At 40.6% G+C, this 26,756-nt stretch overlaps 1 protein-coding gene and 1 pseudogene across 1 annotated transcript; one reads left to right on the forward strand and one right to left on the reverse strand.

The window, feature by feature from the left end:
* Nucleotides 1–15,653: 15,653 nt before the first annotated feature.
* Nucleotides 15,654–20,203, forward strand: LOC102712201 (probable leucine-rich repeat receptor-like protein kinase At1g35710). The gene is made up of 2 exons (XM_040528151.1): nt 15,654–18,843; nt 19,483–20,203. Exons 1-2 carry the CDS (start codon nt 16,128–16,130, stop codon nt 19,848–19,850), a joined length of 3,084 nt encoding a protein of 1,027 aa, XP_040384085.1. The 5' UTR covers nt 15,654–16,127; the 3' UTR covers nt 19,851–20,203.
* Nucleotides 20,204–22,224: 2,021 nt separating this feature from the next.
* LOC102712474 lies at nt 22,225–24,435 on the reverse strand (annotated as a pseudogene).
* Nucleotides 24,436–26,756: the final 2,321 nt, after the last annotated feature.

Below are 26,756 nucleotides of genomic sequence, written 5' to 3' on the forward strand. Positions count from 1 at the left end.
TATATCTATATCAAAGAAAAAAAAGACATGCTAGACTTTTGGCATCCAAAAATTATGAAAACTAAAATTTTCAAACGATGAGGTCACAACTTGATATTCAGAAGACAACCCCATCTTTTCGCTTATGCTTTTGCTTATATGTCTAAATTTGAATTTTTAACCTTAAATTTAAAGTTAATTTTGAGTTTTTCACTGAATTTTATTTTTCAGCATTGACTTTTAAATCACTAAGAATACTTGTATAAAAATTTTATTTATAAATTATTTTTTATTTACAAATGTAAAAAGCCAAACAATCATCCCTTTTAGGGTAACATAAGCATGCTAAGTCACACAATCAAGCTAGATTTCAAAATTTTAACATTTTTTGTCCAAATTTTGCAAGTTTTCATTCATAATAGCTTGGTTATTGCGGCTTTCGGTAGGCAATCTGTTGTTAAATGGGCTGAAGAATAGGTAATCCCCTAAATTTTTTTCCTTGTTTAAGTTGATAAATTATTTTTAAAAAACAAGGTATATATTCCCTCGAATGTACGGCTAACAACCATTCTGTACTTTCATAGTTGGATTCTTGATGCAAATCTGTCTATCCGATATGCTCGAGTTCCAAAAGCCACATTTCAGAGAAAAAAACAAATGTTTCCAAAAGGCACCCAACAATGTCAAGTCTATTTGACAGCATTCCATTAGCTCTTCCATTGCGTCGACCAGCACGCAAATCAACAGTTTAATCCACCAATTATTTCTCTGATACCCTCCTTAGTTGAGCTCTCGTCCTCGCTTGAGCTGCTGTCCATGTACAGGTAGTTGCACCATCAATTAGATTGACCAATATACATATGATTCAACTCTATATAACATTATGTCAGCAATTTTGTTACCGATTTTTTTAATGTTATAAAGTCAACCAAGTGCATTTAATTGTCCCTGCTGCTTGCTGGACTGCATTACATGTAATTAAGGCGACATTGGGTTTTTTTAATACTTTGCAAAGCGTGTTTGTTTGTTTGTTTATGCAGTTGATCTTGCATCCTTTGCTCTCACTGGTAGGACGAATTCTACGGCAGGTTGGTAGATGGAAGCTTATGATGTTGAGAAGCTAATAGTAAACTCTGCAAAATCGTCCAAGATGGCAGATTAAACAGTGCACGATCAACCTTAATCCTTTCTTTCTGCCGTGTCACTTGGAAGAAATCTAAAATGCAGGTGCCAGTTGCCAGAAGAAAAGACTCTGTCTTTGTCTGAAAATTCTGGTTGTTTGATCAGCTTAGCTATTGATGCCAATTTCAGGATTAGGATCAGGAATAAGATGAGCTGGACTGTACAGTTCAGTTCAGGGGTTGTTTAGATGGGGCTAAACTTTTAGCCCCATATCACATCGGATGTTTGGACACTATTTTGAAGTATTAAATATAGACTAATCAAAAAACTAATTTCATAAATGAGAGTTAATCCACGAAACGAATTTTTTGAGTCTAATTAATCTATAATTAGCAAATGTTTACTGTAGCATCACATAGACTAATCATGGATTAATTAGGCTCATTAGATTCGTCTCTAAATTAGTCTAAGATTATGCATGGGTTTTATTTATAGACTACATTTACTATTTATAATTAGCGTTCAAACATCCGATATGACTAGGGGCTAAAGTTTAGCCCCTAGAAACAAACACCCCCTCAGTGTGCTGACAAAACTGATGGCAGGAGAATCAGGGGATGCCTAATCCTGCTGTTTGGCACTGCATATATGCTCAGTTAAAGGTCCACTATTAGTAAACAAGTCGTCCAAAGGAAGTACTGCGAGAAGCAAGCAGGAATTAAGCTATCATTTTGTAAAGAAAAAAAATAATATTATTACACGCATACAACATTCAAATGTGACTGTGACCTAACCTGTCTCCATAATTCCATCCTGCCAACGAGATTTCTATGTGCCAATTTTTCTTTTGATGAGTACTAGGATTTGTGCACCCGATCACACTGGAAAAGTAGAAAAATTTTAAAAGATGACGTGAAACTTACTTACGCAAAGTCACGATTAGGGGTGTGCTGCACACCGTGTGCACATGTGGTTAGTGTATCATTTGGCACATGGAATGGTGAAATCCAGGGAGTTTGCGAGGGACACAAAGTGTAGGGTTTCTCTTCCTCTTCTCTGGAAGACTCAATTTTCTAGTATCTGATCGTTGCATGATCTGGGCAATCACGCTTAGTGTCAGGTTGTCGTGCCATGTAGTCCAGTTGATTAATTTGTGGGGGACTTTGCTGACACCTAACAGCTTCTTTTGTACTGTACGTGCCTCGTTCCTACGAGAGTATACTCTCTCCGTTGTTAAACGTTTGATGTCGTTGATCTTTTTTATATACGTTTAACTATTTGTCTTATTTATAATTTTTTGTAAAATTTGTAAAGCTATATATATGCATAAAAGTATATTTAACAACAAATGAAATGATATAAAAATGATTAATAATTATATAAATTTTTTAAATAAAAAAATGGTTAAACGTGTATAAAAAAATTAATGGTGTCAAATATTTAGGACAGGGGTAGTAAGTGGCCCTATAAAAAGAACTTTGCTGTAATTTGGCTTCAAGGTGGGGGGAACATCTTTTATTTACTTCAAAGACAACGAGTCAAAGCTATGAACTTAAACAATACTACTAATTACCTGGACTAGAACTTCTTGCTTTCCTACAGCATTTGCAAGAACAGAGAAAAGAGACAGATCAACATCAATGGGCAGTAAAGTGGCCTCGGCCAAAAGAATGGTAGCTGAGATGCAACCAAGGATGACAGCAAGAACCTTCAGGAGTTGCTTTCTCAGTTATACGTGGATGAACAGAAAGGTCGTGGCTCGTTAGCTCGCTTAACTCGTGACAAACTCGGCTCGGCTCGACTCGGCTCGTTTTATTTTTCTAACGAGCCGAGCTAGCGTTTTAGCCCGTTAAAGATAATGAGCCAGCTCGAGCTAGCTCATGAGCTGTTCGCGAGCCTAACGAGCTAGACCAAAGACACGCGATTAGCCGGCGTTCATTGATTCCACCCCGGAATGCATGTGATCAGTATTTCATAGGTTCATCATGTGATATGTTGGTTCAAACTTTAATATTTAGATACAATTTCATATGATTTTCATGTTTGAACTGAAAATTTGTTTGTATAATCTATTGAAAAATTGTTTAAATTCACTTTCAATGCATGACTCACGAGCCTAATGAGCCAGCTCGAGTTTTATAACGAGCCGAGTCGAGCCAGGTTTTTAGCTCGTTATATTAACGAGCTAGACCGAGCCGAGCCGAGCTGGCTCGTTATCCTGCCCTAGTTATACAATGCCAAATAAACTCTGAAAATAAGAGAAAAAAAGAAATTGTCTGTGAGTCAGTTTCATGAATTAAGGACTGCCCAAATAGTAACTAAAAACTATCAGGAGCTTGACATGCACGAGATGGAGAGAATCCATGTCGGCCACCTACGGAATCCTCGAAGAGAGATGCAGGTTGAGACTCAGGAATCAAGAACAAGGTTGAGACACCGAGACGGCTGCTCGTGGCGCGCGCGGATGCTGAGGAATAAGTCCATTTAAGGTCACTCAACTTATCGCGTAGTCTGTTTTTCATCCTTGGACCGTAAAACCGGATACAACTGGTCCGTGAACTATCAAAACCGGTGCAAAATAGGCTCCTCGATAGTTTTAAAGGCGGTTTTGACTGACTTGGCGCCAATATGGCTAGTTTGACTAGCTCTCCATCCCACGTCGTATTGACATGATGATTACGTGAAAATTATATATCAAAAATATAGTGAGCCCAATTGTCAGCTGAGAGGGGAGAAGGAATAACATGTGGGGCCCATGTGGGCCCCACTATATTTATTTCTTTTGGGTAGCTAACTACGGGCATACGTGGGCCTGTCATTTTTAAATCATTTTTTGTGCGTAGCTGACAGGTGGGCCCACCGCTTTTTTGATATATAATTGCCATGTAAGTGCCATGTCAATGCCACGTGGGACGGAAACTTAGTCAAACTAGCCATGTAGGCGCCAAGTTAGCCAAAACCGCTAAGGGACCTCTTCTGCGCCAGTTTTAAAAGTTCAGAGACCGATTGTATTCGGTGTTGGGATCCAAGGATGAAAAATAGACTGAATGATAAGTTGAGGGACTTTAAATGGACTTATTCCGGATGCCGACGACGGGGACCTACCTATTTTGGGGAACAAATTAAGCGCATAAATGAAATTGGTCCACTATACTTTGGTGGACGAATTCAGCCTACAAATCCAACCATCATATTACGTAAATGAATTAAGCCAATGGCCCATCCTGTTTTGGAGGATGAATTCAGCCTACAGACGAAAAATTGGCCCATCTTATAACATAACGAATCCAGCCTATAAATGAAATAGCCCACCTTGTTTTGGTGAACGAAATCAGCCCATAGACAGAAATTTTTAGCACATATCATTAGGTAAAGGAATTCAGCCCATAAATGAATTTGGTCCACTATATTTTACTGGACGAATTCAGCCCATAAACTGAAATTCGACCAGTCTCATTACGGGCACAAATTCAGCCCATCTTGTTACGTAAAAGATTCAGCTTATAGACGGAAATCCGGCCCATCTTATCAAGTAAACGAATTCAGCCCATAAATGAATTTGGCCCAGTATGTTTTTGATGGACAAATTCAGCCTATAAATGAATCTGGCCCACCATGTGCCGGTGGACGAATTCAGCCCAAGATAAAAATGCGGCCCATCTCGTTATGTACACAAATTGAGCCCATAACCGAAATTGGCCCACCAAGTTTTCGTGGACGAATTCAGCCGGCAGAAGGAAATTTGGCCCATATTGTTACTCTTTTATCACCAAAATTTGTCAAGACCGACAGACATGGAAGCCCACAATAATCCACACGTGTAGTCAGTAGTGCCGCTCGCCGGCCTCGCCCGCCTGACGGGCCGGCCGACGGCCGACGCGCCGCGTCGCGGTCGCGGTCACGGCGACGCCGACTCGCCGAAGTCCTCACGCTCACGGCCGACGCCGCCGGCGGCCAGGCGGGTGGCAGCCGCACGCCCCCGATGTCCGACTCGGGAGGAGCCGCGCCGCCGCCGCCGCGTGCAGAGGACGCGAGGCACACGGCGGCTCGTACCTGATATGTTTGTAACATGTTTCTTTACATTTGTATTCAAAATAGAAAAAATAATACACGCATGACTAGTACCTTTGCATGTCTTTCATACAAGCATCAGAAACCAACTAATACGAGGCGGGCGATGGAGCCGCCGTCGGCTACTCGAGCTCGGCGGCGCGGACGAACCCTAGCCAGTCGGCGGCGCCCCCGAGCACTACCGGCGCCGCCGCGGCACCGGGCTGCAGCGAGAGCATCTCCGCCTCCCTAGGGAGCCGCCGGTCGGCCGGCCAGATCGCCGAGCGAGGGAGAGGAGGGGAATTGCTTCCAGCGCCTTCGAGAGGTTGGGGAAGAGAGAGAGGGAGAGCAGTAGTGGTCGCCGTGTTAGATTTGGGAATCGGGAATGGAAAGGAAAAAAACGGAAGCTGCTCTGCGGGACCGAGAGCGCAGGCGTGTGTGTTACGTGGCTACCAAAGCGACGTCGATTCCGTACCTTACCAAAAAAATATACGATCTTTAGAAGGTGTTCAGATGGTAAAATTTTTTTGGTAAAAATGTCACATCGAAAGTTTGATCATATGTCGGAGAGGTTTTTAGATACGAATGAAAAAACGAATTTCACAGCTTGTCTGAAAACCGCATGACGAATCTTTTGAGCCTAATTATACCGTCATTAGCACATATTTGTTACTATAATACTTATGGCTAATTATGGACTAATTAGTCTTAAAAAATTCATCTCACGATTTCTCCCATAATTGTGCAATTTGTTTTTTTTTCATCTATGTTTAATACTTTATTTAGATATCCAAAGATTCGATGTGATGTTTTTAGAGAAACTTTTTGGGAACTAAACAAGGCCTTAGATTCGTCGACAACTGTGAATATATTAGAGCAGGTACAGTAGCAGGCTATAAGCTAGCTGTAAATATATTTTAAAGAAATATGAGGGGAGAGAGAAGAGAGTGCACTACTAATTTGTAGCTACCTACAGCACGTACTCTAAGACGTCATGTGTGTATGACATATGGGACTATGTATTAATGTTTTGTATGCAACTATTGTATGAATTGACTATTAGATTGGCTATAGATGAATTAGAGCTAATAGAACTTCCTCTTAGCATTAAATAGTAACGACTCTCATTATAGTAAAAACCTTATAGGACTGTAAATACTTTATGAAGTAGGGGTGGTGATGATCTGACTTTTTTATGAAAAAAAATATAAAACGACATATTTATAATAAAAATAATTTATGAATAAAACTTTTATATACATGATCTTAGAGATCTAAAAGCTAATGTTAAAAATAAACTATAATAAAATATCTTAAAATCAATTCTAAATTAAAAATTTAGCTTATAAGCATGCTTATAAACAGAAAAATAAAACAATGACAGTGATAGTAAGATGTACTTTCCCAATTGTAAGCAGTGCGAGATGAGCTTGAGCTCGACCAAAGCCTAAGCTGCGCTTGAGTCAAGCATTCATCGTCTTTTAAGCTTGGCTCGGTTTCTGTTCGACCACTTTCACGTTAATACATTTGTAAACGATATATTTGTAAATAAAAATAATTTATGAATAAAAATTACATATACGTATTCTCAGTAATTTAAAAGCTAAGACTGAAAAATAAACTTAGGTAAAAAATCCTAAAAATTAACTATAAATTTAAGGTTAAAAATTCAGATATTGGTTTAGAGTATAAGTATAAGCGTAAAGACAGGACGTAAATACATACCACTAATACTTGCTAATTTATGGTGTAGGTACATGATGCATATTTAGTCCATTAGTTTATCAAACAAACAAGATAAATACATAATAAACATTATATATGGTTAAGCTCCTCTGAAGCTTGAGGTCAGCTTGGCAAAGCTCGAAAGGTTTGGCCTAAGCCAGGCTTGGCTCTTTTAGAGCTAAAGCTATTTTGACATCTACTGACAGTAGTACAGTGGTATATAATCTGAAATAGATAAAAAAAAAAACTTCAAGCCCGAAAGCTTTGGGGCAATTACAAGATGGGCTGTTCTGCCAAGCTTACATATGGGCCGTGGCGTTCTCGACTCGTGCCTGTTTATGTCATTTTTTGAGAAGCCCAATTTTAAGCCCAGGTTCTGAACCAAATTCTTGATCTACAGGCCCAATACTGAAGTGCTGTACATAAAGTACATAGCTGGCAAATTGTTTAATTTTAATTATAAATTTGGAGTTGGTTATAAGATTTTTTTATTAAAGTTTATTTTCCATACTTGACTTAAGTTAAATTGAAAAAAATTGTTGCGACATTTTAAATTAATTAATTAGATAGCTATTTTGATATAAAAAATATTGACACGGGCGGTAAGTTAAATTGAAAAAAATAATTAGATAGCTTGCTGCGTGATAAGAGAATATTATTCCGGTGATCGTGGGCGATAATATCTCCTACCGCCGTGGTTTTGTCATTATATCGTACGGTTATCGTGCCGTTGTCCACGAAAATCACCGACTAGTTATAGTAGGAAATCGCACGATTGTCACGCCAAATCACATGGTATCTCTTTTAAAACCATGATGATTTTGTTCAAAAAATTGGATTCAAATTCGCATGATTTTTGCATGATTATCGCTATTATCATGATTATCACCGATAATCATGCTATCATCGCACGGTGATTTCGGCTCTCTCCGCGATAAATAAAACCCTAACCAAAACACGGATTAGATTGGACGTGCATGGGCAAATCGATGGCACCTAGTACTATACGGAGAAGTTACTCCCTCGGTCACACAATAACTTGAATTTTACCCATTACACACATACTAATAAAAACAATAAAATACCCTCCACTTTATCAGATCAATACAAGACTACTTTATCTATACAAAATTCACTTATTTATTATTTTCATAAACTTCAATAAATGATTTCTAAAAATAATTTATTTTAGGACAAGCTAAATGGACAAAACAATTTTATTTTAAAATGGAAGTAGTAATATATGACTCCAGTAAACACATGATTAACGTCAATTTTAGTTGATTTTGACTTTCGCCGTTCTCGCCGTTTCTATGCCTGCACTGCATTCCATGTCCTTTGCCCGGTTGCCCCCATCTCTCGCTAGATTCATGAAATGACATCCCATTGCATGTGATTGTAACCATTATTGAACATAACCATTTTTAGTTTAAAACAGAGCTACGTAATCACTTTCTCGCTTCTGCTTACGCTTAGCCAAACTTTAAATTTACAAGTTGATTTTAAAGTTTTTTTACTAAATTTATTTTTTAGCATGGGTTGTTAGATCGCTAAAAATACATATATAATTTTTTTTTTACAAATATGCCTAACTACGAACGTAAAAATGGCAAATTGTGGTACACAACTTCCTATTCTACTCGTAGGGATCCATGTAATATTAAACAGATTTTGGATCCCACAATGTATCAAAATTCTTAATAAATATAAAATCATGCAGATCCACTAGGTGGCCGATCATGAAAGCTATCTGTCCCCATTAGACTCGAGAGGCTCTTTGCTCTGACTTCTGAGTGTGATGACCGACAAGCCCAAAAGAATTTATTTTGATCTGATCTTGTGCTACAGGAACAGAGAACCGAATAATAGTATTTCTCCTATTTTAAAATATTGAAACCTAAAATTAAATATGACACGTCTTAATAACACGAATTTATAAATATTTTGAAATGAATGGAGTATGAATGTAGGATCCAAGAGACCAAGAGTGGAGGGTTTCTTTCTATTTTTATTCCTACGTGCTACCACTCTCATCTTTTCGCTTATGCTTATAAACCAAAATTTAAACTTTTAACTTTATATTTAAAGTTTATTTTGGATTTTTTGATTGTAGCTTATTTTTAGTTTTAGCTTTTATATAACTAAGAACAAATATATAAAAATATTCATAAATTATTTTTTATTTGCATAAATTATCTTTTCATTTATGCTTATAAACCCAAATTTCTCTCTTTTTAAAATTTGAATTTAATTTTAAATTTGGATTTGATTTTAGGGATTTTTTTCACCGTAGTTTATTTTTAGCCTTTGTATTTAGATCAGTACGAATACATATAAAAAATTTATTTATAAATTATTTTTCATTTTCAAACGTATCGTTTAGTTCTTTCCTTAGAAAAGCAAGAAGATGATCCATTGTCCGGAGTTGATGCATACGCTAGGCGTTTTGCGGTCTGCCATCTCGTTAGGCTGATGGTGTGAGCTCATGAGATCCTATCCTGCGACTTTTTCAGCTTGAAGGTAGGGCTGGATTGATAATTAAAATGTGAAAATAGCTCCATGTTAACTGTCAAAGAAAGGTCCTTGGCTAATTAATAGTTGATGGTTGTAGTATAGCAGCTAGTAGCCGATAGCCGGATAGGTTGGTCTAAGACGGCAAAACGGACTGAGTTGTCACAAAAATTTGACATCAAATTATTGCCTGATAAGACGGCTGCGTTCATTTACTAGTTTTTTTTACTTTTACATTTTATAAACTATTAAACAATATATTTTTCTATAAAGAAAATCTATACATTAGTAAATCATTTTGCATTTCTAAATAAAAATTTAACTTTATAATAGTTAATTATATCATTACACTATTAAATATATATATTATAAGATCAGATAATCTTTTATCTTTAATAAAAAATCTCTAAGAGGACGTATCCATGGACCAATAAGTTAATTAATCCCTCTATCCCATAATGGTAGGACATTTGCCAGCGTTTTTTCTTGAAATTAAGATTAAAGTAAGAAATAGTTATATTGGTTGAAACTAGGAGATATGTGGAAAAAAATAGATAGGTATTTTGTGATTGGTAAATACATGGATTAATAGTACTCACCGCCTCCCAGTATAAAAAAGTTTTTGAGCCGGTACGAGTAGTAAGGACGTTGGTAGAATTAAACAGAAGTGTTATTGATGATTAAAAAGGAAATATGTGTATAGAAGTCGTTATACTTTATGATAAATTTAAACAATATAAGTTTTTCTATATTCTAAGACAAAGCATGGATATCATAGGATAAATTTACATACTAAATATATAGTGGTATATTCATTCTAAAATATAGTAGCTATCTAAATAGTAAGATATAGCACCATCATTCTCATCTTTTCGTTTATGTTTATGCTTATAAGCTAAAATTAGAATTTTTAACCTTAAATGTGGAGTTGCTTTTACGATTTTCTTTATCGTAGTTTATTTTTTTATTTTTGTTTTTAGATTGCGGACAGCATGCATATAAAAAGATTTGTTGAGAAGTTATTTTTCGTTTGTAAATATAGATGTCCACCAAACATTTAGGGACATATTATGTGACGGAGGAGTAGGGCAGGCGCAAGAGCAGCCAGTTTCGGTCAGAAATTATAGGCATGGTCAGATGATAAATTCGATGATTTAACGCTTTTTTTTGTCAATTATTTACATTACACTCGTGCCTACGATATGTGAAAATAATAGTAGACCAAAATATTAAATAATCGAACCTTAATTTTTTGAGTTAAAAAAATCAAATCCCTTCTGTCAGAGCGAACTGTGCGTTGAACAGGTGCGCCGTATAAGGCGAAGCCAGCCGAGCCGAGCTGCCGGTACGGTCAAACAGCCAAGTGGTGTTTAGATCGAGAAAATTATTTTAAGGAGTGTCATATTAAATGTTTGATCGGACGTTGGAAGGGGTTTTTGGATATGAATGAAAAAACGAATTTCACGGCTAGCCTAGAAACCGCGAGACGAATCTTTTGAGCCTAATTAATCCGTCATTAGCACATGTTGGTTACTGTAGCACTTATGACTAATCATGGACTAATTAGGCTTAAAAGATTCGTCTTAAGATTTCTTCCGTAACTGTACAATTAATTTTTCGGTTCATTTATTTTAATGCTTTATTTAGGTGTCCAAAAATTCGATGTAACGTTTTTGAAAAAAAATTTAAGAACTAAACGAGGCCTAACAAGAGCGCACTAGCTAGGCCTAGGCCGTGTTGGTTTGAAACGTTGGTAAGATACGTAATAATAGATTAGTATATGATTAATTAATTATTAATTATTAAAAAATATAAAATACATTAATATGATTTTTTAAAATAACTTTTCTATAAAAAATTTTTACAAAATATACACCGTTTAGCAGTTTGGCAAGCGTGCGCATGTAACATTGGGTCCGAACGCAGCCCTAGTCGCGGTCGCAAGCATCGCTCTCTCTCTGCGGGTCCGCGCGGTTGGGCACACTGCAGGGCCTCGGCCGGCCGTACGCGCGCTATCAACCGCTGCCTGCCTGTGCCTGACCTCGCGTACGTTGGCCGCCGGAAGGTAGGATTTTCCCGTGTTCCGACCGTGAGCCGCTTACTGGGACCTGGGAGAATTTTTTTAAAAAACTCTTTGACGCCGACGAGACGACGACCACGACTGCAGTTGCATTTGCACGATGTGGCGGGAGAGAGAGCGACGGCCTGCGGGATGGCATTTGTACGTGCTTGTCGTCATCCTGAGTAATAAGACCGTCTTATCGTCTAGCTTATCCTTAGGAGCAATTTTAGTATCTTATCTGCTTTTTATATAAAATTTGATACTGTTTTCTATATAAAATTTGATATCTTTTGATAGCTTAGATACTAGAAGATATCAAATTTTACATAGAAAACAGTAGTATCTCGTGATACCTCTTTAAGAATGGAAAAAAATTTATTTCTGTTTTACACGTGAGTTTTTTAAATGGCTAAAATGTTTTTTTAAAATTATATAGAAATTTCTTATCTTAAATTTTTAGAATAAGTTTTAATTTTATAATAGTTAATTCTACCATTTATATTATTAAATAGTTATACAAATAGATATTTTTTTCGTCCGACATAGCCATAGAATTAAAATGATGATGCCCCTGGTGCTGGTGCCTGGTCGATCGTAAGCACTTGTAGTATATCATTTTGAACAGGAAAACTACTACGTAGCAGTAGAATACTCGCATGTGCGCCGGTGGCGGGTCTATCAGTGCCTGATGGTAGTTACCACGCATCAATGCATATGCATTCTCGCCTAACTCCGCTTAAAGTATACTCCTTCTGTCAAAAATAAAATCAATTCTTCGGTTTTTTATGTAGTGTTTAACCATCCGTCTTATTTATAAAATTTTCAGAAAATTAGAAAAAAATTAGTCACACGTAAAATACTATTCATAATTTATTATCTAATAAAAACAAAAATATTAATCGTAAATTTTTTTAATAAAACGAAGAGTCAAAAATTATAGGTAAAAAATAAAAAATTAGTTTATTTTGGGACGGAGGGAGCAGTAGTATATACAGCCACACGAGTAAACCACGACAAGAAGCTCTCCAACCACTGATCTGTACGTTAGTACGTATAAAGCCATTACATATGATCAGGTCAGGCCGGCCGTGACGTACGACAGTGGATGGAATCCGTGTAACTGTCGTGTTCATGTCCTTGTAGCACGCATCAACCTGCATTATCATACAGCGGTTTTAATTTTTTTGCCGATAAAATTTAGGATTATGTTTAAAATAAGTTAAAAATAAAATTGGCTCAACCTATTTGCATGTATGTAAAATTTATGAGTTAGGATTTAAAATAAAATTATATAAAGTTTTCCACTAATTTTTTTAAGGATTAAGGTGCTGTGAACCAGAGGCTCAGGCCATTACCACTCCTAGCCGTACAATGGATATCATTTTTAATTTAGGCCGTGTTATTTTCTAACCTAAGATAAAAGATAAAACTTATTTGATTTTTATGATAACTATTTAATTATACAAATAATATAATTAGCTATCACAATGTTAAAATTTTATATTAAAATGTAAGATGATGAACTTATATTATAATTTTTTGGCAAAAAATGTCACCGTCTAGTACTCCAGTAGTTTAGAAAACGTGTACGTAAAAAATAAAAGAAAAACCAAGAATAATTGGAAAAAAAAACACAACTAAGTGGAAAAAGCAAGTGAGGAGGTCAAAGTTGAGTTATTTCCTGTGCTACGTGCTATTACCTCCGTTTCATAATATAAGATGCTTGATTTTTTAGTTATAACGTTTGATCATTTATTTTATTTAAGTACAAATATAAAAATGATAAGTCGTATTTAAAGTTCTTTTAATAATAAAGTAAGTCACAAGCAAAATAAATGATATTTCCATAATTTTTTAAAAAAGATAAATAGTCAAACATTACAAACAAATAAATCAAGCATCTTACGTTATAAAACTGAGGGGGCAGTAATTTGCACACACGGTTTTAGAAAAGGATCGATGGGTCTTGCCGAATGTGGACATCACCATCCACGGATTCAGGAGGAAGACTGGCAGAGAAATTGTAGATAGAAAGGTGCAAAACATGAGGCGGGAGGAAGCTATGTTTGGCACGATGTTGCTAGCTGCGCTATGTACGCCTTTCTGGTTTTGACCCTCGTGTATATATACCACTAATGACTACACTGTGATTTGCGGCTATTATTACAAAGTGTTCTACGCCTTAGGCTGCGTTTGTTTATTCTGTTTGCTAAGCCAAATTACCTCTTTTTTCACGTATTTTTTTAAACTACTAAACTGTGTATTGTTTGTAAATTTTTAGAGAAAAATTGTTTTGAACATTCCAATTAATTTTTTTTATTTTTTATAACAAATAAATAATTAATGATATATTAAACGTTTCTTACGCCGTTACTAAACCAAACAAAAAAACGCGGCCTAAATATGTGGATCTTACAAATTAGGATTTATCCTCTGTATCTGAGGTTCTAGTTTAGAGCATGGACACTGGTGCATATCGATTGAATCAATATCTGTTGGCTCAAATCATGTGCTGCGGTTTAAACGGAATGTAGGACAAAACAGTCCAATCAATATGGTTGATAGCTTATAGATGCGTACATTATTCAACGTAGCATATTTAGAATACTGGTGCTATTTGATTGCTTAGCTTTTTCAGATAAAAAGTTAAACAATATATTTATGAATGAAAAATAATTTGTTAATAAAACTTTATATATGTGTTCTAAATTAACCTAAAAATAAAGATTAAAAATAAACTACGATGAAAAATATCAAAATCAAGGTTAGAAATTTCAAATTTGGCTTATAAGTATAAGAAAAAAATAAAAATATGAGGATGTATATATTGCATGGTTTGATCCATGAGAGTAGGAATGAATCTACACCATATTTGTTAGACTAGCCAATCTTGACAACCACTAGCGAAATTCATTGATAAACTTCTTATATGTCGAAGTCGATCCTATTATTACATGAGATTAAAATACCATGAGGCCGGTGAACCATTTTGTGAATCCACTTCTCTAAGAGAAGCGATGCAAGTATTACAACAAGATCATTTTCCACTTCTTGTGATAGGAGATTGCAAGGTGAATTCATAAGTACCCATCTGTTTCAAGATTTAAGATATTTTGATTTTATCGTAAGGACATGTTTAAAATAGTGACTATGGTCGAATTTTCTCTGATCCAAATCAGCAATCAGAACTAATCTTATAAGAACATGTACAAATGTATAGTTAGGTATTTTTTCTTAATTAATATAAAAAATAATTTTTTATTACACTCCTTTCCTTTTTATCCATCCTATGCAATAAAATGTATTTTTAATTAATAAATATTATGAATCGACTCTAAGCTGCTATCATGTATAACAATAGGTTCTTTCTTTTTTTTTCTCCATATTATCGTATTTGCTTACGTGATTATAGGTACCCTAAGTCAGACTTCTTGAAAATTGATTGCCTATTAAAAATAGCAGCATTCACAATATCAAATTAGTTTAATTAAATTCACCATTATGTATATTTTTATAATATATGTGTTTTATGTTAGAAATGCTGCTATATTTTTTTGTAAACTTGGTATAAATATGAATTTACTTTGTTAGGATAAATATTTGGTTTTATGCTAATGAAAACGTGGCAATGGAATAAACAGTTTACTTGTACCCAGTAAAGCTATATCTATTCCTAATTTCTACCGGTCCACAATATACATATTTATACACACATATACATATACTATATATATAAGTATGTATGTATGTATGCATGTACTGATGTACGTATATGTATGTATAATAGGAACACAGTGTGCTGGCGGCTGGCCGTACATCGCACGGTCAATTCATTCCACGTTAAAACAGTCAAACACCGCATTCCCTATCATTTGCACAGCCTGCCGCAGAAAAATCCGCACAAAAACGAGGACAAATCGCCGTTTCGATCGCGTCCTCCGTTTCTGTACGCTACGCTTCACCCAACCCCACGTGTTGCAGTCAACCCCATCCCTTCGAGCTTTGACCGCCCGCGCCGCAAGCGTGCTAAAATAGCGTCCACCCGCGCGCTCCTCTCCGGCAACGGGCAAGCCCGTGACCAGCCGCCGCCGCCGACGCTCGCCGAGCTCAGATCTCGGCAATGCCGCGGGGACACGCCGCGCGCCTGCTCCTCCTGCTGCTGGTGCTTGCCGGCGCGGCGGATGCGGCCACGACGGAGGCCGACGCGCTGCTGGCGTGGAAGGCCACCCTGACCAACGCGACCGCGCTGTCCGGATGGACCCGGCCCGCCGCGGCGGCGGCGTGCAGCTGGAGCGGCGTGACCTGCGACGCCGCCGGGGCCCGCGTCGTGGGGCTGCGGCTCCGGAAGCTGGGGCTCGGCGGCGGCCTCGACACGCTCGACTTCGCGGCGCTCCCGGCGCTGGCCGTGCTCGACCTCAACGGGAACAACTTCACCGGCGGCATCCCAGCCAGCATCTCGCGGCTTCGCTCGCTCACCTTGCTCGACCTCGGCAACAACGGGCTCAGTGGCTCCATCCCGCCGCAGTTGGGCGAGCTCTCCGGCCTAGTGGAGCTCCACCTCTACAACAACAACCTCGCCGGCGCCATCCCGCACCAGCTCAGCCGGCTCCCCAAGATTGTCCATTTCGACCTGGGGTCCAACTTCCTGACCAACCCGGACTACGCCAAGTTCTCGCCGATGCCCACCGTGACGTTCATGTCGCTCTACCTCAACAACCTCATCGGCAGCTTCCCGGAGTTCGTCCTCAACAGCGGCAACATCACCTACCTCGACCTGTCGCAGAACAATTTCTCCGGCCCAGTACCGGACACGCTGCCGGAGAAGCTCCCGAACCTGAGGTACCTCAACCTGTCCACCAACCCGCTCTTCGGCGGGATTCCAGCGTTCCTCGCGAGGTTGACGAACCTCCATGACCTGCGGATGGCCAACAACAATCTGACCGGTGGCATCCCGGAGTTCCTTGGATCAATGCCGCAGTTGAGGGTTCTTGACCTCGGTGACAACAAGCTCGGCGGGCCGATCCCGCCGGTACTTGGCCAGCTCCAGATGCTGCGGTATCTGGACATCAAGAACTCCGGCCTTGTTTCAACTCTGCCGCCGCAGCTGGGGAATCTTAAGAATCTCACTTTCCTTGAGCTCTCCACGAACCATCTCTCCGGTGGCTTGCCGCCGGAGTTCGCCGGGATGCGGGCAATGCGGGAGTTCGGCATTTCCACGAACAACCTCACCGGCGAGATTCCGCCGGGGTTGTTCCCGAGCTGGCCTGAGCTCATTTCCTTCCAGGTGCAGAACAACTCGCTGGCCGGAAACATTCCGCCGGAGCTCGGCAAGGCGAGGAAACTGGGCGTCCTGTACCTATACACCAACAAGCTTAACGGCTCCATCCCCGCGGAGCTCGGCGAGTTGGGGAATCTGACAGAGCTGGATCTGTCGGATAACTCGCTCACCGGACCGATCCCCAGCTCGCTCGGCAAGCTCAAGCAGCTCACGAGGTTGTCGCTGTTCTTCAACAAGCTCACCGGCGTGATCCCGCCGGCGATCGGCAACATGACGGCGTTGCAAAGCTTCGACGTCAACACCAACCGTCTGGAAGGCGAGCTGCCCGCCACCATCTCGGCCCTCAGGAACCTCGTGTCCCTCTCCGTGTTCGACAACAAAATGAACGGCACCATCCCGGCGGACCTCGGCAAGGGCCTGGCCCTGCAAACCGTGAGCTTTGCCAACAACAGCTTCTCCGGCGAGCTGCCGCGGCACCTCTGCGACGGATTCGCGCTGGAGCGTTTCACGGCGAACCGCAACAACTTCAGCGGCTCGCTGCCGCCGTGCCTGAAGAACTGCACGGCGCTGCTCCGCGTGCGGCTGGAGGGGAACCGCTTCACCGGCGACATCTCGGAGGCCTTCGGCGTGCACCCTGCCTTGGACTACCTGGACGTCTCCGGGAGCAAGCTGACCGGCCGGCTGTCGTCTGACTGGGGAGGATGCATCAAACTCACACGCCTGTACTTGGACGGCAATCGCATATCCGGCGGCATTCCGGTCGCATTTGGGAGCATGGCAAGCTTGAAGGATCTCAATTTGGCTGGAAATGATCTGACAGGAAGCATTCCTCCTGTGTTGGGAAATCTCAGCCTCTTCAGTCTCAACCTGAGCCATAACTCCTTTTCCGGGCCAATTCCGGCAAGTTTGAGCACCAATTCTACGCTTCAGCGAGTCGATTTGTCCGGAAATCTTCTTAGCGGGACGATACCGGCCGCCATTGGTAAGCTTGGTGCTCTGACATTGCTTGATCTGAGCAAGAACAGGTTATCAGGGCAGATACCAAATGAGCTTGGTAATCTGGTTCAGCTACAGATGCTGCTTGATTTGAGCAGCAATTCTTTGTCAGGCACCATCCCTTCGAATCTCGGGAGTTTGATAACCCTGCAGAGACTGAACTTGTCGCACAATGCGCTCACTGGATCGATCCCGGCAGGGTTTTCTGGCATGTCAAGCCTAGAAGCTGTTGATTTCTCTTATAACCAACTCACTGGCAGTATACCATCAGGGATTGCTTTCCAGAATGCTTCGGCTAATGCGTACATTGGGAATTTGGGGCTCTGTGGTGATGTGCAAGGCCTAACTCCTTGTGGCTTCAGTTCTACCAGTTCATCTTCAGGGCATCACAAGAGAGTAGTCATTGCAACCGTTGTGTCAGTAGTTGGAGTGGTGTTACTATTAGCCATTGCCACTTGCTTCATACTGCTATGCAGAAGGAGGCCTAGAGAGAAGAAAGAGGTGGAATCTAACACCATTGATTCATATGAGTCCACAATCTGGGAAAAGGAAGGCAAGTTCACATTCTTTGACATTGTGAACGCCACCGACAACTTCAACGAAACCTTCTGCGTCGGGAAAGGAGGATTCGGAAGCGTCTACAGGGCTGAGCTCCCCAGTGGGCAGGTTGTGGCCGTGAAGCGTTTCCATGTCGCCGACACGGGTGACATACCGGACGCGAACAAGAAGAGCTTTGAGAATGAGATCAAGGCGCTGACGGAGGTCCGCCACCGCAACATTGTCAAGCTCCATGGCTTCTGCACCAGTGGTGACTACATGTACCTGGTGTATGAGTACCTGGAAAGGGGGAGCTTGGGCAAGACATTGTATGGGGAGGAAGGGAAGAAGAAGATGGATTGGGGCATGAGGGTGAAGGTGGTCCAGGGGCTGGCTCATGCTCTGTCCTACTTGCATCATGACTGCAACCCTGTCATCGTTCATCGTGATATCACCGTGAACAATATCCTGCTTGAGTCAGACTTCGAGCCACGCCTGTCTGATTTTGGCACAGCAAAGTTGCTCAGCTCTGCGTCGACAAACTGGACTTCGGTGGCAGGATCATATGGATATATGGCTCCAGGTATATATCTGCCTTTTGGTTTTGTTAAATTTGCACCACATTTTCCTTAAAAGACCACACATGTTTCTTATGCACACAATTCTTGGACTCTGGCGTATACAATCAAGTCTAGTTATTCTTCAAAGTGCTTCAGTGAGAACCTTATAGTAGCACCAAATAGTATTTTGGATGTTTTAGTAATATAATTAATGAAAAACTAGATGGCTAAATTTAGTTCGATGCTCCCACGTACTAATGTACTATATAACAGAAGCAAACATTTCTGACTATGATAAAAACATTTTGTGCAATTAACTACCGAAAGAAGAGCAGTAGTTTTGAAATATGGCTGTCAAATTGTCTGTTTGTAAATACAAAAAGAAAAGAGAATTCAAGTAAGAAACTAAGATCCTATCTGATTAAGATTATTTTGCATGTTAAATTAGATTATTAAATTAGACTACCACATTTTCTTGTCGTGAAGATCCTATCATGAAAGGACTAAAGTCATAGCTATTATTAAATTAGATTACCACATTTTCTTGTCCTGAAGATTTGCAGAACTTTGAAAGATTGTCATTGAAAAAAAAACTGTACTAATGCTGACAATTGCATCACTGCATCACAGTAACACTAACCAACTTCGATTCATTCTCGCAGAATTGGCCTACACAATGAGGGTTACGGAGAAGTGCGATGTTTACAGCTTTGGCGTGGTTGCGCTGGAGGTCATGATGGGAAAGCACCCTGGTGACCTCTTAACATCCCTGCCTGCTATCTCATCATCACAAGAAGATGACCTACTGCTCAAGGACATACTAGACCAGCGGTTGGATGCTCCAGTAGGACAGCTTGCAGAAGAGGTTGTGTTCATCGTGAGAATCGCGCTTGGTTGCACAAGGGCAAACCCTGAATCCAGGCCTTCCATGAGATCTGTAGCGCAGGAGATATCTGCACATACTCAAGCCTACCTTTCTGAAACATTCAAACTGATCACAATTAGCAAGCTAACAGACTACCAGAAGTGACAAAACTGTGTGTGCAGAAGAGATGGAGGCGCCGGTCAGGGAGGGGAAGATCACACCTAGAGACTTACTGATTTGTAAGATCCATTGCCAGATTAATGCCAAGAGCAAGCTTAGGATAGTGCATTACTTTAGCTGGTGATAAAAAATATAGTGAAATTATTTTGTACACTGAATCACAAAAGTCTGTCTTTCATCAACTTTGTATAACGGTATTTTTTGTTACTATTCCTGTGGTAATATTATTATTTTTTCCCATGGGAACAATAAACTTGTAAATAAGATAGAATAGAAATGGTCAAATTTGTGCCACTGCAACATAAATATCTGAAAGAAAATCGACACATCTTTGAAAGGAACCGCCTTCATTTTAATAGTCCCTTCTCCTTTGTATATGTGATTAGAAGAATATTTTCAGAATGGATGGCAGATAAATGTTTGTAATACTGTAACTGAGAGGACGCGCTTCTGCTCTTCCGTCCAAACATCAGATAACCACAACAGGATAGTAGTAGGAATGAGTTACTCTAGTCACAAGAGTAGAGTACATAATTTTTTCGAGAAATATTATTATTTTAATAGAAAATCGTAAAACTAGAGGCCGTTCGCGGAAAATCACAAATCTAGCTCCCTGTCGAACTACCATAGTTCGATAGACCCCATATCGAACGACCAGCAGTTGACTGGGGAGGAGATCAGACGGCTGCGAGTTTGACAGGGCCTGTCGAACAGGGAAAGTTTGACAGGGGGCCTGTCGAACTGCTGGTTGATCGATAGGGACGGTGGGAGAGCCCAATCGGCCTGCAGCAGTTCAATAGGGGCGGTGGGAGGGCCTTATCGGCCAACAGCAGTTCGACGGGCCTCGTGGCACCAGGTGGTGGGACTAGTCAAATGATAGTTATTTGATAGAGGCCCCATCGAACAACAGCAGTTCAACGAGGCCCAATCGAGTACCCACCGTTCGACAGGGTGCTAAATTTACGATTTTCTGCAGACAACATCTAATTTTATGATTTTCCATTAAATTAATAATATTTCTCAAAAAATTCGTGAGTACAGCTGTTCATTCAGGTGACACGTGTCATAAAACCACACAATTTGATTAAATGGAGTAATTAACATTCTCAACTTCTCCTGGTCTTAACATACAAAAGAAGATATTTGTTTCGGTCCAACAAAAAGTATCTCGAGGTATCAAATCGTTTTCCACCATTCGATCTAGCTGAGTAGAATATGCACGGTTAGATCCAACGATCAGAAATGATTTGGTACCGCAAGGTACTTTTTATTGGGCCGGAGCAAATCTCACAAAAGAAACATGCCAAATTCAGAACAAGAGGAGAACAATTGAAAAGCTAAATATACTTCTTCATCATTAGGATGTACATTAAGGAAACACATCTTCGCACATTTTTTTTGTGGGGCCGACCCAACTGGGCCGGCCAAATTGAATTAAGAAAGTTGTGGAGAAAAATACAAACTGATCAAGATGATCAGCGATCGACAGTAGGCCATCGACGAGAGAAAAAGACAAACACAAAGATTAAAAACTAGTCGTCTCCCTCCCGAAAAATCCCTGCTTCTCTCCAAATTAAAATCTTTGCTTTAATGTCACTTACAAGGTCCTGCGCTGAAGCAGCCCTCCTCTCGAAAACTCTTTGATTCCTCTGTTTTCAGACCATCCAGGTGACAAGCATGCAGAGTGAGTCGAAAGAACTACGGTAGCGCGTCCGAAAGCTTCCCCTGGCTGTTTGCCACCAGCCCACCAGGTCTGTCTGCACTTCGCTCGGCAGAGGAAAATGCACTCCTGTCCAAGCTCTGAGGCTGCTCCATACCTGTGATGTATAGCTGCAGGTTTGGAAAATATGCTCACAGGTCTCATCTCCAGATTGGCACAAGGCGCACCTCGATTGCCCGGGCCACCCTCGTTTTGCCAGATTGTCTGCTGTTAGGCAACTTCCCTGAGTTGCCAACACATGAAGAATTTGACTCTCCCCGGTGCCCTCGATTTCCAAATCAATGCCCCTGCGATTGATTGGATTCTTGGCAAAAAGAACACCGAATACGCTGATCTCGTCGTGTATGATCCGTGGTTTTCCAACTTCCAGGTATAAACATCCGGCTCACTGGATAGGGCCACCTGATTGACTAAGTCCCACAATTGCAGAAACTGCACGAGCGCGACAACCGATAAGCTTCCCCTGATCTGCCTGACCCAGTTTCGATTTGTGACTCCGTATTTAACCATCCCCTTTGTTCTGCCGACGTAGCTGTATAGCTCCGGCCACTTTTGTTGAACACTCTGTCCTTGCACCCATGGGTCTCTCCAGAAATCCACAATATTCCCACAGCCAATATTCCCACATCTTCACACATACTAAGCAGTATTTCCTCTTCAGCGGAATTGATTAATACATGATACCTGCTGCATAACCTTACACTGCATTCGGTCAACAAAACAGAAAATGGCATACCTTAATGTCCCAACGGAAAAGAACATTCCAAACCATAGACAAAAACCAGAAACCACTCCAGCCACCACAAAGTAGGATACATATTGGTCCTCGCAAGTTCTACAGTATCTCTCGTTTGGTGCAAGTGATGAATTAGTGCAAGAAATATTAAACGGAAAACCACATAGCCCAGAATTATTGCTGTATATCGATGCATTGAATGTTCGTAGTTGATTGCCGGTGGGTATCTCCCCTGACAGATGATTATTCGACAAATTCAGAACGCCAAGGGTAGATATATCGCCAAGGCTTGGCGGAATGGCCCCTGAAAGTTCATTCGACGAGAGGTCAAGCGACTCGAGTTTTTTCAAGCTGCCAATGCTTTTAGGTATGCTGCATGATAGATGGTTTCTTGACAAATTCAGAAATAGAAGACCTTGGAGATTCATTAACTCTTTAGGGATGCATCCTGACAAAAAGTTGTCTGACAAATCGATACCAAGCAGTAATTTAATCGTTCCTTGGAAAACTTGTTCCTGTCCCTTCCAAATTATATTGGTTATATCATGATCAAAACGATTATCTGAAGTAAACTGCTGATCTTTCATGGAGGCAAAGTTACCAAAAGCTCTGGGAATTATTCCAGTCAATTTATTGTTGGCTATATCTAGCAGTTGAAGCTGTGGAAGCTGCGACAACTCCCAAGGAATTTTACCTGTGAAGCTGTTTGATCCCATGCTAAGAATCTTCAACGATGGAATGCCTTCCCCAATCCAAGGAGGGATGCCACCAAAGAAGTTGTTATTCCCAATATGTAAGAAAGCGAGCATCTGACATCCCTTGAAAGCTGATGGAAATAATCCTGTGAAGCTATTACTCTCAAGATGAACCGATATAAGCGCACAACTGTAGTTTGTCTTTGCTTCAGGGATTTCACCTGACAAGGAATTGTGGGACAGGTCCAAGAACCGCAGGCTCTGCAGGTTCCACCAGCAGTTGGGCAGCTCACCTGTAAGCTTGTTGTATGACAGGTGCAGAAACTGGAGGGAAATCAATCCGCAAAAGCCGTTGGAGGGATTTTCTCCCGAATTTCCCGGAATAGGCCCCGAAATGGAGTTATTGCTAAGTACGAGCAATAACAAATGGCTGAGATGACCCAACTCAGGTGGAATGCCTCCTGTCAGATGATTCTCTGAGAAATCAAGAATCACCAAGCTTGTCAAACTGCCCAATGCCGCCGGAATGCCGCCGGAGAGCTGGTTCACGGATAGATCCAGATAACTGAGATTGCTCAGGTTGCCCAGCTCCGACGGTAGAGAGGAAATCAATCCGGCGTTCCAGATGTCGAGCCGCTGCAGCATCTTGAGCCGGCCAAGAGCTGCCGGAATAGGCCCGCCGAGCGGGTTAGGTCCAAGTTCAAGAATCCTCAACTGCGCCATCGACCCGAGGATCTCCGGGATGCCGTCAGTGAGGGAGTTGAAGCCAAACTGTATGTCCTGGAGCTTCGTCAACCTCCCAAGCGACGCAGGAATACGACCGGAGAACGCATTGTCAGTCAGGTTGAGATGCCTCAGGTTTGGGAGCTTCTCTGGAAGCGTGTCTGGTATTGGTCCGGAGAAATTGTTGAACGACAGGTCGAGGTAGGTGATGTTGCCGGTCCTGAGGACCAACTCCGGGAAGCTGCCGTTGAGGAGGTTGGAACTGAGTGACAGAAACTTGACGGTGGGCATCGGCGAGAACTTGCCGGAGTCTGGGTTGGTGAGTTTGTTACCCCTCAGGTCTAAATGGACAATCTTGGGGAGCCGGCTGAGCTGGTGCGGTATGGCTCCGACGAGGTTGTTGCCGTCGAGGCGCAGCTCGACGAGACCGGAGAGGTCGCCGAGCTGCGGCGGGATGGAGCCGGCGAACCCGTTGTTGCCGAGGTCAAGCGAGGAGAGGGAGCGTAGCCGCGAGATGCTGGCCGGGATGGCACCGGCGAAGTTATTCCCGCGGAGGTCGAGCTCGGTGAGCGCCTGGATCGCTGTGAAGTCGAGCGCCTCGAGACGACCGCTGAGACCGTGACCCCGGAGCCGGATCGAGGCGACCCGACCGGCGGCGTCGCAGGCCACGCCACGCCAGGCGCAGACCGGCACCATCCGTCTCCATCCGGACAGCGCGGCCGCGTCGGTGAGGCTCGATTTCCACGCGAGCAGCGCGTCCGTCTCCGTCTGCGAGGACGCCGCGGCATTGTCCGTCGCAGTGATGGCGGCGGCGGCGACCGCCACGAGGAGGAGTGGGACGACGACGAAGCGGGCTACGTTCTTCATCGCAGAGTGACCGGAGTCGTAGCGAGCAGACCGGAGAACCAAAGGATAAAACGCGGCGCGTTAGTTGGTCGTGCAGCACGGCAAGACGTAACGACCACGCGTCGTCGTCGTCGTCGTCTCCGGCCATGTTGGAATTTCGATCGGCCAATCACTAGACATCCCCTTCTCGCTATAAATCCAAATCATCCAGTATTTTTTTTACAGTTTAGTCTTTTAAAATTTTTATTTCCAACTATAACATTGAAAAAACTTATTTTAAGAATGGATGTTTTTCTTGGCACTAGCTTGATTGACATTGGCTACGTTCGTTACAACCTCATCGTAACCCAAATTTTCTAGTTTTTTTTGCACGTAAATGATATATTTTTTAGAAAAATTTTCTATAGAAAAGTTGTTTTAAAAATTATATTAATCTACGTTACAATTTTTATAATTAATAATTAATTAATCATGTACTAATCTATTATTACGTTTTTCGCGCCGAATACGTTACCGCAGCCGTTGAGGTCTAATGTCTTCGTGTCAAATGATGTTAACGCCGACGCTCTTCCACTACTACAGATGGATAAAAAAAAACTGCTGTTCGTCAACTTTGTTTTCCTTATAATGGTTACTCTTCCTGTTGTAAATATTATTGTTTTTCTCCATAGGGTTAATAAAGTAATTCTACCATCATTACCGTGAGTTACCATTTTTATTTAAAAGTTGATATATTCAAATAATAAAATTTTCCACATCCAATTACTTCATTGAGAACCGTAAAATTTCTCAATGAATATGTAAACTATGCCATGGCCGTATATATAATCTATCTATGTATTATATAATAAAAACAGATCTAAATATGTCACCCCGTATACACTCGAGGCAACGCACTGGATGCAAGAATTGCCGTATTAATATGAGAAATAGAAAAAAGGGAAAGTTTTAAAATACAATTTCGGAACTAAAAAAGAAACATAAAAAGAGTCCATTTGTAAATATAGTTTAGAAAAAAAATCCAAAATTCAAATTAAAAATTAAAAATAATTAATGTTCAGTGGAGAGTACGTCTATCTATAAGTGCAATTTAAAAACATCTAAAATTTCAGATAAAAATAATTAAAATTAATTGAAAGAATCAATATATAAATACAATTGTATACATAAAAAAATATAAATACAAATTGAGAACTAAAAATAACGAAAAGTAAAATAAGGATCCACCTAGAAATACAATTTAGAAAAAACTAAAATTTAAATTAAAAATAGGAAAATAATTAATATTAATATAAAAAACCTATATAAATACAATTTATAACTGACAGGCATGTTATATATGTGGACCGCTATTCTGGTTCACTCGTCAAAAAGCAACACGTTCTAGCAGCCCCTTTTTAAATGGGAGACAAAGAATATATTCTCGGATGAATTTGGTATCTCGAGGCACGGGTACCTCAAGATATTTTTTGTTTGAACGAAGCAAATCTATTTTTTAAAACTACCTACCAAACCTACCAAACAACTGTTTCTTATCTTTGAATCTAAAAGCTCTTCCATCCTATGTATTCGAGATTCGGGAGCGAAGTTATTGTGGCAGACGGTTCACCATCCAGCTGATTGTCGTTCAGGTTCAAGACTTGCAGTGCTGACATGGTGCCAATTAGGAATTTTCTAAGGTACACCCAGATTATTTTGGACCGTCCATTGGTTTAAACGGTGATAAATGTAGTAAAAATATTCTGAAGTCTGTCAATCACAAAAACCAGTCATTCATCAAATTTGTATTCCTTGCGCTACTATTTTCTGTGGTGATTTATTTTCTTTACCATAGGCTAAACAACAATGGTCCTTCTTCTCTGGTGCATTCTACTGATAGTATGCTACTAGTAGAACTAATCTTAACTATTGATTAAAAATTATATTTTTACTCTAATTGATTAGTAATATTTTGTAATTTTGTTTTTTGGCAATAAAGATCAACGATATTAGCCCTTCAAATTTCTATTATACCTAATATTTTTGGTAGTATAATTTAATCACAGTTGTTCTATAAAAATAGACCAATTAAATTATATTGCCCGTAGAATGCACCGGAGACGGACCCAAACAACAAAGTTGTAAATGTAAGACAGAAAAGAGAAATGAAATTTATGACATTGCTGTATAAT

The sequence above is a fragment of the Oryza brachyantha genome, chromosome 10, assembly GCF_000231095.2.
Source record: "Oryza brachyantha chromosome 10, ObraRS2, whole genome shotgun sequence".
Taxonomy (NCBI): Eukaryota; Viridiplantae; Streptophyta; class Magnoliopsida; order Poales; family Poaceae; genus Oryza; species Oryza brachyantha.

Excerpts from the sequence above, each read along its gene's own strand:
- LOC102712201 (XM_040528151.1), top strand. The coding sequence starts at position 16,128 with ATGCCCACCGTGACGTTCATGTCGCTCTACCTCAACAACCTCATCGGC. Across the intron at positions 18,844-19,482 it reads ATATGGATATATGGCTCCAG|AATTGGCCTACACAATGAGG; the intron begins GTATATATCTGC and ends TCATTCTCGCAG.